At 45.6% G+C, this 11,295-nt stretch overlaps 1 protein-coding gene across 4 annotated transcripts; it reads left to right on the top strand.

Moving 5' to 3' along the window:
- The first annotated feature begins 4,076 nt into the window (after positions 1-4,076).
- Positions 4,077-10,731, top strand: LOC119329648. 4 transcript variants are annotated; one of them, XM_037602711.1, is made up of 11 exons: positions 4,077-4,332; positions 4,422-4,742; positions 4,846-4,989; positions 5,133-5,216; positions 5,310-5,353; positions 5,426-5,464; positions 5,876-5,935; positions 6,185-6,211; positions 6,320-6,402; positions 6,664-6,746; positions 10,326-10,457. In XM_037602711.1, exons 1-10 carry the CDS (start codon positions 4,217-4,219, stop codon positions 6,733-6,735), a joined length of 990 nt encoding a protein of 329 aa, XP_037458608.1. In that variant the 5' UTR covers positions 4,077-4,216; the 3' UTR covers positions 6,736-6,746; positions 10,326-10,457. The 4 variants fall into 4 exon arrangements, 3 of the variants coding, with proteins under 3 accessions (XP_037458608.1, XP_037458607.1, XP_037458606.1); XR_005159636.1 differs by lacking the exon at positions 6,664-6,746 and having other exon boundaries at positions 5,310-5,335; positions 6,097-6,211; positions 10,326-10,364; XM_037602710.1 differs by lacking the exon at positions 6,664-6,746 and having other exon boundaries at positions 5,310-5,335; positions 10,326-10,731.
- Positions 10,732-11,295: the final 564 nt, after the last annotated feature.

Here is an 11,295-nt window from a genome sequence, read left to right as displayed (position 1 = left end):
CCCCCTACCTCGTGCCCTCCTGGTTGATGTCTTGACGTAGGGTCCAAGTCCTCTGGATCACGTTCATTCCGAAAATCATGTTCCCGAAGGTTTCATTCCATTTGGACTCCGTTTGGTATTCTTTTTTTGCAAAACTCTGAAATAGGCAAAAACAACAATTCTGGGCTGGGCCTCCAGTTAATAGGTTAGTCCCAAAAATAATATAAAAGTGTATGATAAAGCCCAATAATGTCCAAAACAGAATATAATATAGCATGGAACAATAAAAAATTATAGATACGCTGGAGACGTATCATGCACCACATTACCCAACACGCTCGATCCCATTTGGCTGGACACACTTTCCTGGGTCATGCCCGACCCCGGAAGATCAACACGTCGCAGCCCTACCTAGGCACAACAGAGAGGTCAACACGCCGGTCTAAATCCTATGGCGCAGGGGTCTGGGCCCATCACCCATTGCACACCTGCACGTTGCGAGGGCGGCCGGAAGCAGACCTAGCCTCCCTAATACAAGAGTAGGCGTTCCAGTCCAATCCGGCGCGCGCCGCTCAATCGCTGACGTCAAGAAGGCTTCGGCTGATACCACGACGTCGAGTGCCCATAACTGTTCCCGCGTAGTTGGTTAGTGCGTATAGGCCAGTGGCCAAACTCAGATCAAATACCAAGATCTCGTTAAGCGTGTTATTATGAAGTAACCGCGGACACCGACCAGGGCCAGGCCCACCTCTCGCCTAGGTGGTCTCAACCTGCCATGTCGCTCCGCCACAAAGATCCACTCGCGGGTACTCTACTAGCCAACCCGACTTTAGTCACCACATGTATCATATAATATGTATATAAGTATATACCTGTGATCACCTCCCGAGTGATCACGGCCTGATAGTATAGCATGGCAGACGGACAAGAATGTAGGGCCACAGATGGAATACTAGCATCCTATACTAAGCATGTAGGATTGCAGGTAAAGGTAACAACAGTAGTAGCAAGGACAGGCTATGCATCAGGATAGGATAAACAGAAAGCAGTAACATGCTACACTACTCTAATGCAAGCAGTAGAGAGAAGAATAGGCGATTTTTGGTGATCAAGGGGGGGGGCTTGCCTGGTTGCTCTGGCAAGGAGGGGTCGTCAACACCGTAGTCGTACTGGGTAGCAGCGGCGTCGGTCTCGGAGTCTAGCGAGAGAAGAGGGGGAAGAAACAATAAATATAATGCAAACATATGCATGACGATGCATGACATGACAATGAGCATTGCTAGGGGTGCCCAATCGCTGTAGTAGGTGATACCGGTGAAGGGGGGGGAACATCCGGGAAAGTATTCCCGGTGTTTCGCGTTTTCGGACAGATGAACCGGAGGGGGAAAGTTGCATGTTCGCTATGCTAGGGATTTGTGGCGGACGAACGGGCTACGTATCCGGATTCGTCTCGTCGTTCTGAGCAACTTTCATGTAGAAAGTATTTTCATCCGAGTTACGGATTATTTTATATGATTTTCTAAAGTTTTAATCATTTTCTGATTTTAATTATATATTTAAGTCCAACATTATCCAGAACAGTAAACGATGACGCAAGCATGACATCAGAGTGATGTCAGCAAGTCAAATGGTCGGTTGACCAGTCAAACCAGACGGGTGGGTCCAGTGGGACCCACATGTCATTGTCAAGGGCACTAACAGGGGGTTTAAACTAACTAAATGGGTTAATTAGCGGGTGGGGCCTAGTAGTCAGTGAGAGATTAAGTTTTTAATTAACTAATTTAATTAATTAGCAATTTATCTATTTATTTTTATTCGTTTATGGTGTGGGGCCCGCATGTCATAGACACAGGGGAGCCACGTTAGTGCTGTTGACTTTGGTCAATGTGGCCAGTTGGGGCCCCTAGGCCCACATGCAGTGACCAGGTCAGCGCTGGCGCCGGAGTTGCCCCGGCGAGGCAAAACGCGGCAGCGCGGCTCGGGAGGTGGCCGGAAATCCGCGGTGGTGGTCCGTTCGCCGTGTTTTTGGTCACGTTCGAAAGCTGGAACCGGGCCGCATCACGTGGGGGTGATGACGACGACGGAGACACACCGGAGCGGCGTTAACAAGCAGAGAGGCGGATGCCTGAGTTTGGCCATGAGAGGGAACGACGACGCGGCGCGGCAACAAGCTCTCTATAAGGCCAGGAGGCCTCTACGTGTGCGTACGAGCACAACGGGCACGAGCCCGAGACCAAAAGGTCACCGGACGGTTCCCGCTGACGAGCGCGTGCGGCGACGCGTTCGGGCGCTCAACGAGCTAGGGGCTAAGGGCCACGGGGAAGCGCGTGCGTGGGTGCGTTAGGTTCCAGGAAGCACCAGGAACACGATGCCGTGCTCAAGCGAGCATGACGGAGAGCATGGCCACGGCGGTGAGGCGATCCGCGGCGACGGTCTCACGGCAACGGCGATGAGGTAGCTATGGTGCGCGAGGGGCTTATCGAGGAGGAGCAGGAGGCGGAGGAGCTCACCGTGCGGCACGCAAGATGGCCCATGGTGGTTTAGTAGTAGCAGGGGGCATCGCCGGAGTTGGTGAAGAACGACGGCGACCGGAGATGTGGAAGAAGGGGACCGTTGCAGCAACGCCTCCGAGCTCCAGCTGCGGCCACCGGTCGACGAGGAAGACGATGGCAGAGACGACAGACACGCTGGCGAGGCGAGGCGATGGCTTTGGCCGCGCATTTCACGGCGGCGGGTCCATGGCGGCATTCGGACGCGGTGGGGAAGGGGAAGCAGCGAGGTGGATCTGAGGAAAGGGGAGGCGCAGGGACTGAGAGGGAGAGCGTGGGTGAGTGGGAGGCGGGATCGAGGAGGCGGGGGCATGGCGGCCTTATCCCCTCCCGGTGTCGGTGCCGGCGAGGCGGTCAGGCGGGGACGCGCCCCTGTTCCTACCCGGGTCGGGGGAACAGGGAAGGGAGACGAGGCAGGGGGCCGGGCCGGCTGTTGGCTAGCTGGGCCAGGTGGGCCTGTGAGCTGAGCCGCCTGGTCCAGTGGGGGGGGGGTTTCTTTTCCTTTTATTTCATTTTCACCTTTTCTTTTTATTTATTTTCTTTTCTGTTTTATTTCATTTTAGAATATTTAGGCACTTTCTAAAAAAATGTTTTCTCCACAATAATTACCAGTGCAATATTTGGCATCCACCGAACATTTTTGTTTCAAGGTTTGAAAACTTTTGTAGTTTGTCATATTTTGAATTGATTTTTGAATCGGTTTTGAACTAACGAAAGATTATCAACAATAATGAAGGTGACGTGGCATCATTAGCAGAGTTTTACTGTCATTTAATTATCCGGGCGTTACAGAAGATGTACTCCCTCCATCCCAAAATTCTTGTCTTAGATTTTTCTAGATACGGATGTATCTAACACTAAAACGTAATTAGGTATATCCGTATTTAGACAAATCAAAGACAAAAATTTTGGGACGGATGGAGTAACAATTGCATGATACCACATCTTCCTTGTGTGACATCTTTGACAGTTCATGTCTTTATGCGTGAGTTATATTCTCTTGGAGATGGTGTAACACATAGAGCACTGCTACGCATACGACACATAATGGACCAGCAGGACATATGTACTAAATGGGTCGACGCGGGCCTGTTTGGCACTTATGCGTCATGGGCCTATTTTGGGCCAATTACTTCAAAAAATAAAGAAAATTCTGAAAATTCATAAATAAATAAATGAATAAAAGTGAGATAAAGTGTCATATGGGATAAATATTGAGCTTTATTAGTAGCTGTCTCGTTAAAAATTTCCATCCACGAGAAGAAAAAAGAGAGTACAAAGCTTCCTCTACACTACAAAAGGATAAGGATTTTTCTTTAAAAAAACCTACTTAAACGTGCCAGGCGGGCTGTGCCGTGCGCCGTGCCGTGCATGGCACGCGGGCTTGGCCTAGGCGGACAAGCAAGGCCGCACAGGGCGGGCCACGGGCCAGGCACAGCCCGGGCGGGGTTTGGCCCCGACCCCCGCCGCCCTCTCCCCGACCCTTCCCCCTCCTCCCAGGCTCCCACCCCATCCCCGCCTCCTCCCCACCCCACTCCCATTCCCGACCCTCCCGTCTCCCCCTCCTCCCACCCCCACCATCGCCGCTCCCCGGCGGGCGCTGCCCTAATCGGATCCAACTATGATATCCGAGACGCAGTGCCCCCCGTTCCGGCGATATCCCCCAATTACTCTCGTCCCAGAGCGCGATGGCGAGATCTGGCGGCAAGCGAGGCGTGATGGAGCACCACTGCCTGGACCGATTCCGCCGCCGGCGACTCCTCGCCTTTCTCCGCCGCAACAACCTTCCCGCCACCTTCGACGCGTACGTATTCGACGGCTTAATCTCTTGCTCTATCTCCAAGATCCACCTTCCTAGCTGGCACTGATCGATAGACCTTAATTTCTATCCAGGCTGAAGCACGAGACGCGCGTCTTTCTCGATCTGCGGTTCCTGCGGCGCCTGGTGGCGGACGGCCGGTGGCAGGAGGCGCGAGAGTACTTCAGCCGCTTCCTGCCGTGCCGGGATGAGGTCGACGCGCACACCGCGCTCAGATTCATCACTCGCCTCGGCGTTCTCGACGACATGGCCCAGGGGAAGCTGGGGTGCATCGATGCTGCCGACGATCTCCGGACCCAACTCGAGTCTTACCCTTCCAGCATGATCGAGGCCGACCCGCACTACGCCGATGCTGTCTGCGCAATCTTATACAATGGCTCTCACCCGGCTTACTGGTCTCGTCTCTTCTCTCCCTCGCCTAATCGTCCCTTCATCTATCTAATTACCCATTATTTTCATTGATTGTTGTTTGAGCCTCTCGATGTTTCTTCCACGCAGGGATCCCGTGGACTGGCGGCTCATTAGGCTCAAAGCCGCACAGGTTGTCAAGGACTTGGTCACGCGAACCACTGAGTTCAGGCATCTGCTGCGGTTGCCGCGGTGTCCAAGCCACCCATGTCACACAATCCCCTTCGGGTTTAGGTAAGTACAACATCCTCATCCCCATCTCCATCTCCAGCTATGAGTCCATTATGTAGAGGATCCAATTTACTCGTGTTCATGAGAAGCCGCACTTACAGTTAAACTAGTAACGGGCTTGTCGCATTATCTTGTTGATTATTCAGGGGTTGCCGGAGGCATAAGAGGAAGAAGAACATAGGCCGCATGTCGGCATCTCTTCTTGCCCGCCGTTTTCTTCAGAAAGAGAGGTATATATATCGTATGCACAGAATTGATGCTCTCGTTGTTCCACTGTTTCCTAGTTTGTAAAATTAGAGATTTTAACCTTTTGCTTCATGCAGGCGTCCTTCCTCACCATGCACTCAAGGTTTCTCACTTAGCCATTGTATGATCGATAAGGATACCTGATTATTCCTGTTTAAGCATGCTAACTGATGATCATATGTTTCAATTGCAGGCTTATCGTGTGAACCTATGGATTTGGAGGAAATTATTGGTAAAAATATCTGCCTTGACTCTGTCCTTCCCGCATTTTTTGTGTTCATGCATAAGCCGGTGTTCTGTATGAATTGCTTGAATTTTGTGATGGCCTTCATTTTGTTATAAGTATGGCATATTGCTTTCTTGTGCTCTTCTATCAGAAGAACTGCTTTAGTGTATTGGGTTTATTTGTTATCATTGCTTAAAACACAGCATTTGTAATAAACTTATAATATGTTGCGGGAAGAATTAGTCGTGCCACTTTGTTTTTCGTCGATTTATGCTGTGCAATCATTGTTTCAAAACTAGAAGCATGATATATTTTGCAAAAGTTAGTCTACTTCCTAATATACCTAGATATTTTGCAAAAGTTCTCCTTTCTAACAAAATGTGGCAAGCCATGACGCACAAACTTGTGTGATTTCAGATGAAACTTTGCTAGCTGGGAAGCAGGAGGTCAAAGAACATTCAGATTCTTGCAGTGAAGGTAACATACCATCATTTGCTCCATATAGAAGTTTATTCCAGTTACTTTCATTGTTCCCACTTACCTCTGTCTCTGTTTATTAGTTATGTACTTTAGTCAGTAGTCACAATATCTGTTCCCACTTACAATCTGGACCTTTTATCTCTTGTTGTGCCCTGCAGTTTCCTAGACACCTGCAGGCTACTCTTCGCTAATGAATAAGTGGTGCTTGCCTTTTCCTTTCTAATACCAATATCTAAACTCTTGCAGGCATTCCAACAGTACCTGCTAATGCAGGTATACTCAACAGTATTCTTTCCAGTTGGTTGAACCCTGAACATTTTCATTGCCTGTTACTTACTAAATTGTATCTACTTAGTTATCCTTCATATTTTTCTTGTGCAGTCACAAAGTGTTTGAGTCAAGAATGTTCCGCTGAAAGTGCCAATTGCGCAAAACTAAAACCTACAACTAGGGAGTTTTGTCCGGTAAGTCACTCCTACACTTGGCAGTGTTCTTTTACTTCATCAATTATGTTTCACATTCCAAATCAATAGCAATACAAATGTGTCATTTAGCCATTCAAAATAAATGTGTCATTTAATACTGCACAATATACAAGGCGACCTAAAAATTGTGGTCTGCCATAAAGCAAGTTTAGTCATTTGCATTTCCCAGTCACATAGGTTTCTGTATAATTTAGTACTATGTATGATTTTGTGATATGCTTTCTTGAGACACAACAACAGCAAAGTCTTTCAGTCCCAATCAGGTTGGGGGAGGCTAGAGTTAAAAACTTCAAACTCAACAGGAGCCACTAATCAAGGTTCAGGTACATGAATAGGCTTTCCAAGCAGTCCTATTCAAGCACAAATCTTTGGATTTTTTTTGAAACTATGATGATTTTTATAGCAAATTCAGAAACTATACACCCTAATGGAGAAAAATCAAAAGTATCACCCCGTCGGCCTCTTGTTGGCCGAAAAGGGACTTTCCGGCCTCCTGTTGGCCGAAGAGGGACTTTTCGGCCAACAGTTGGCCAAAAAGGACTTTTCGGCCAACGGTTGGCCAAAAAGTACTTTTCGGCCAACAGTTGGCCAAAGAGTCCCTCTTCGGCCAACACCTGCTCTACTTTTTAGAAAATTCATATCAAATAGGATTTTTAGTATTTTAATTTGATTCTTTTTGCATTAGATTAGAAATTTTATGAAGTTTCTGTAGATATTAAGTTTGACTAGATTTGGAAGTTTGAATTTGAATTTTCATGAATTTTCTCAAATCACTAGATTGCCTATAATTTGAGCTAGGAGTATTCTTTTTAGATGATTCTTTTTGCTACTGGTTCTTTGTGACTTTGTTTATCAGTAGTAATTAATTAGTGAATTTTAGGATTATTTAAAATTAGGTTTTTACGTCATTCTCTCCCTCCATTTTCTCCCGCCATTTTATTTCCCACCATTCTCTCCCTCCATTTTCTTTCCCGCCATTCTCTCCCGCCATCTTCTTTCTCGCCATCTTCACTTCTCAACTTATAAAACGAGCCTCATGGTGTCCACGATCGTAGAAGTCATAAGTGTTTGCAGCTTCGTCATCATCATCGGAGAGTGTTTCACACTTATGACTTCTCTCACACAGTGTTTCACACTCCACATGAAGGCATCATCGTCATCCTCCGTCGATGCAGCACTCCTTAGTGTGGCGGGAGAGAATGGCGGGAAATAAAATGGCGGCAAAGAAAATGAGGGAAAAAGATTGCGGGAAAGTATTTTTTTTCATGTATAAAATGGCAATGGTTGTACAGGATTTACAAGGCACTTTTAAATATAAACTCCTATGAAGCTCAAAACAAGATTTCTAGTAGGATAAAAGAAATAAAATACAAAAAATACTACAGATAAAATAGCTACTGATACCTAAACAGAAACAAAAAGAATATGTCAAAAAACTAAAGAAAAAAATTTAAAGCAATTAAAATTAAAAGAAATAGCATAAAACCTAACAAACACTACAACAGAACTGTTTTCATAAAAACCTAATTTTAAATAATTTTAAAATTCGCCAATTAATTACTACTGATAAACAAATTCACAAAGAACCATTAGCAAAAAGAATCATCTTAAAAAATACTCCTAACTCAAATTATAGGCAATCTAGTTATTTGAGCAAATTCATGAAAAAATTAAATTCAAACTTTCAAATCTAGTCAAACTTGATATCTACAGAAACTTCATAAAATTTCAAATCTAATGCAAAAAGAATCAAATTAAAATACTAAAAATCCTATTTGATATGAATTTTTTTTAAACAGCAGAGCAGGTGTTGGCCGAAGAGGGACTCTTTGGCCAACTGTTGGCCGAAAAGTCCTTTTTGGCCAACGGTTGGCTGAAAAGTCCTTTTTGGCCAACGGTTGGCCGAAAAGTCCCTCTTCGGCCAACGGTTGGCCGAAAAGTCCCTCTTCGGCCAACAGGAGGCCGAAAAGTCCCTTTTCGGCCAAGAGGAGGCCGACGGGGTGATACTTTTGATTTTTCTCCATTAGGGTGTATAGTTTCCGAATTTGCTATAAAAATCATCATAGTTTCAAAAAAAATCCAAATCTTTGGTTATATCCCATTCTTTCAAGTCTTTTTCTGTTGCCTCCTCCCATGCCAATTTTGTCCTTCTCCTTCCTCTCGCATTATTATCGTGGCTTAGGATTCCACTATGCACTAGTGCCCCCAGGGGCCCCCTTCGGACATGGCCTAACCATCTCAGCCATTGCTTTTCTTCGATTGATGCTATGCCTAGCCGATCATGTATATCATCGTCCGAACTCATTCCATTCTTGTATGACCACAAATTCAATGCAACATAGGCATGTCGTCTTTTTAGTTTGCGGTCTGATGCAAACCTGATCCTTGCTCCTTCTGGGGTGGTTAGTTTGATGGATCTGCCAGCGCAATCTATAACTCCGTGATGTCTATAACTTCCACATCCGGACTCCGAACTGGGTGAACTTTTTTTTGTTGGAAAGCTTATCTTGTGGACTTCCAAACCCAATTGGATCCACCTTCAAATTCGTTATCGTAAAAAAACTGTGCGACGTTGTTGCTGAATCCGAGTCAAAATCCAAGTTAAAAGGTGCTGTGTTGCCTGCACTTGGGCCCATGGGCCTTGTACGACTTAGGGTTGGGTTTTGGCTGCCTTGGGACGTTCGTCCTTCCCCTTGACTGCCACCCCTTTGTCCTACATAAGTATATCAATCTTGTAGCTTTTCTTTGGGTTCTGTTTAGTTAAAAGTTAGGCATTGCTGCAACTTCGTGTACTTTGTTTGTGTCCAACGAGGACACCAAGACCACTTATGGAACCCCCACCTATATCCGTACTTCATCTATATAATCGCAATATTCAGATTGCTTATTATCATAGTTTTTGTTTGTTCTTTGATTGCTTGCAGGGACTAGACCTTTGTGGTCGCTTCCTGCATCGTCACACCTAATCATCTTCCTTTGCATTGGCATCATTTCTTGATCAAATATAGAGGAAATAGCAATAGTTTTGGCTGTATCCATGGTAACGATGTCCTTATCTGTCAGCCATACTATAACTATATCCCTGGGACATCTCCACACCTCGATTGAAATACAATCAGGGCCTATCGCCTTAACCCCCCCTCCATCCTTTTCATTGTCTCTTTGATATCAGATTCTTGGGTCGTCCGCACAAAGTGCGTATTAGTGTCATCAAACGAGTCATCCAATTGGGGGGCATACGCACTAATTACGTTTAAGACCATATCATGAAAGCCAAGCTTAACTAAGATGGACCTATCCCCTTTCCTTCTTACATCCACCACACCATTCTTGAGGCTCTTATCAATGTACCAGAGCTTGATGCCAATATTGTCCACCTCCTTCACCTTCTGACCTTCTATTTAATCTCTTGAACGCAAGATATTTGCACGCCTCCTAATTGCCGTATCAACTAAAACTCATTTTTCAACTAGCTAAACTCTGAACTAGGATCAGTCAACTCTTGTTAATAGATAGTAGATGTAGAAGTTTTTTTTCCCCGGATAGATGTAGTATGAGGTTGGGAATTGCCTTTATTGAGTCTTAGTTATGGTGAGCAGAGCAGGGTCGTCTCAAGTTTAGATCAGCTACACATTACAAGTTTATAGAAGGAGTGTATCCAATATCATTATTGCCATGCTTCTTCACAGTGGGGTGGTGCCTTTCTTTTTTCTTTGTACAAGTCTGGTGCTCCATGATTTTGTGTGTAGCGTAGCCTTAGCTCACTAATCTCACCCCTCTCAGTTTCACCCATAAGGCCGTAACTGTTGCACCTGCACTCAACCACCACTATTTACAACCTGTCATACATACAATGCAATATCTTTTTTGGTTTTCTTACTTCATTTTTATTTTTTTATCAGGATGTCGTCAATGCAGTGGACGCTGATCATGTTTTAAATAAAGTAAGGGCCCTGGGAGACATTTCAAATGCCATGATCATGCTGGTGAAGTACACATCCACACATGGTCCAGATCCCAGGATGTTCGTGGAGAAATTAATGGAGCAGGAGAAGCTGCTATTCGAACTGCGATTAGATTGCGTAAATGCAATGATAAGAGGTTGTAGTACTTCTTCATTCGCAACTTGAGCACCCGGCAGAACCTGAAACTCTTACCCGCTGCATTTATTGATGTGCCTCCCTCCGTACCTCTAGTTAGATACATCCATTCGAGTGACATGACAAATAATTCCGGACGGAGAAAGTACAAGTTATAGCATATTGGTTTCTCTCTAATGCTCTACCAGAAAAGGGCTATAGTGTTTTCTTTGCTTGTGCGATTGTTATTTAGAAAATATGTAACATTTTTTTGCGGGAAAAATACGTACCATTTGTAAGAAGCTAAAAATGCTTCCCACAAATAAAGAAAAAAAGAATCCAGTAATGCACTCCTTGGTGGAGAGGATATCGGCAGCCCGCCTGTAGGACTGTAGAAAACATAGCCAGTTTCCGCTCCGATCCGGGTGAGGCATTTCCACGAGCGCGTCACGGCCTTCGTGTTGTAAGGCAGGCGGCAGAACTGGTTCGAGCAAACACGTGTGGCTGCCTTCGTGTTTGCTTGCTGAAGTTGCATGTGATCAGCTTTGCCGTGTTTTGATGGCGCCCGAGTGATGCAAGAATCATCACCGTTCTCTTTCTCTACCGTAAGCACGCTCGTGCACTACTGTTCAACCATGCTAATTTTCAGTCTATAGAGGAAAACCATTCTTTGTTTCATTGTTTCCCTACTTATTGCACTTCGTTCCGATAAGGCGAGGCTTCCGTCATGCAACACACAAAAGCCAAGCGAATGGATCAACGAAAAGACTCGATGCAGCCTTTTTTGTAGAGG

Source organism: Triticum dicoccoides, chromosome 7A, assembly GCF_002162155.2.
Source record: "Triticum dicoccoides isolate Atlit2015 ecotype Zavitan chromosome 7A, WEW_v2.0, whole genome shotgun sequence".
NCBI classification, from domain to species: Eukaryota; Viridiplantae; Streptophyta; class Magnoliopsida; order Poales; family Poaceae; genus Triticum; species Triticum dicoccoides.
The sequence above is the reverse complement of the archived record's forward strand: the minus strand, read 5'-3'. Positions and strand labels throughout refer to the sequence as shown.

Coding starts and splice junctions, on each gene's coding strand:
- LOC119329648 (XM_037602709.1), top strand. CDS start 4,217: ATGGCGAGATCTGGCGGCAAGCGAGGCGTGATGGAGCACCACTGCCTG. Junction 4,990..5,132: donor ACAATCCCCTTCGGGTTTAG/GTAAGTACAACA, acceptor TTGATTATTCAG/GGGTTGCCGGAGGCATAAGA. Junction 5,936..6,184: donor TTCAGATTCTTGCAGTGAAG/GTAACATACCAT, acceptor AAACTCTTGCAG/GCATTCCAACAGTACCTGCT.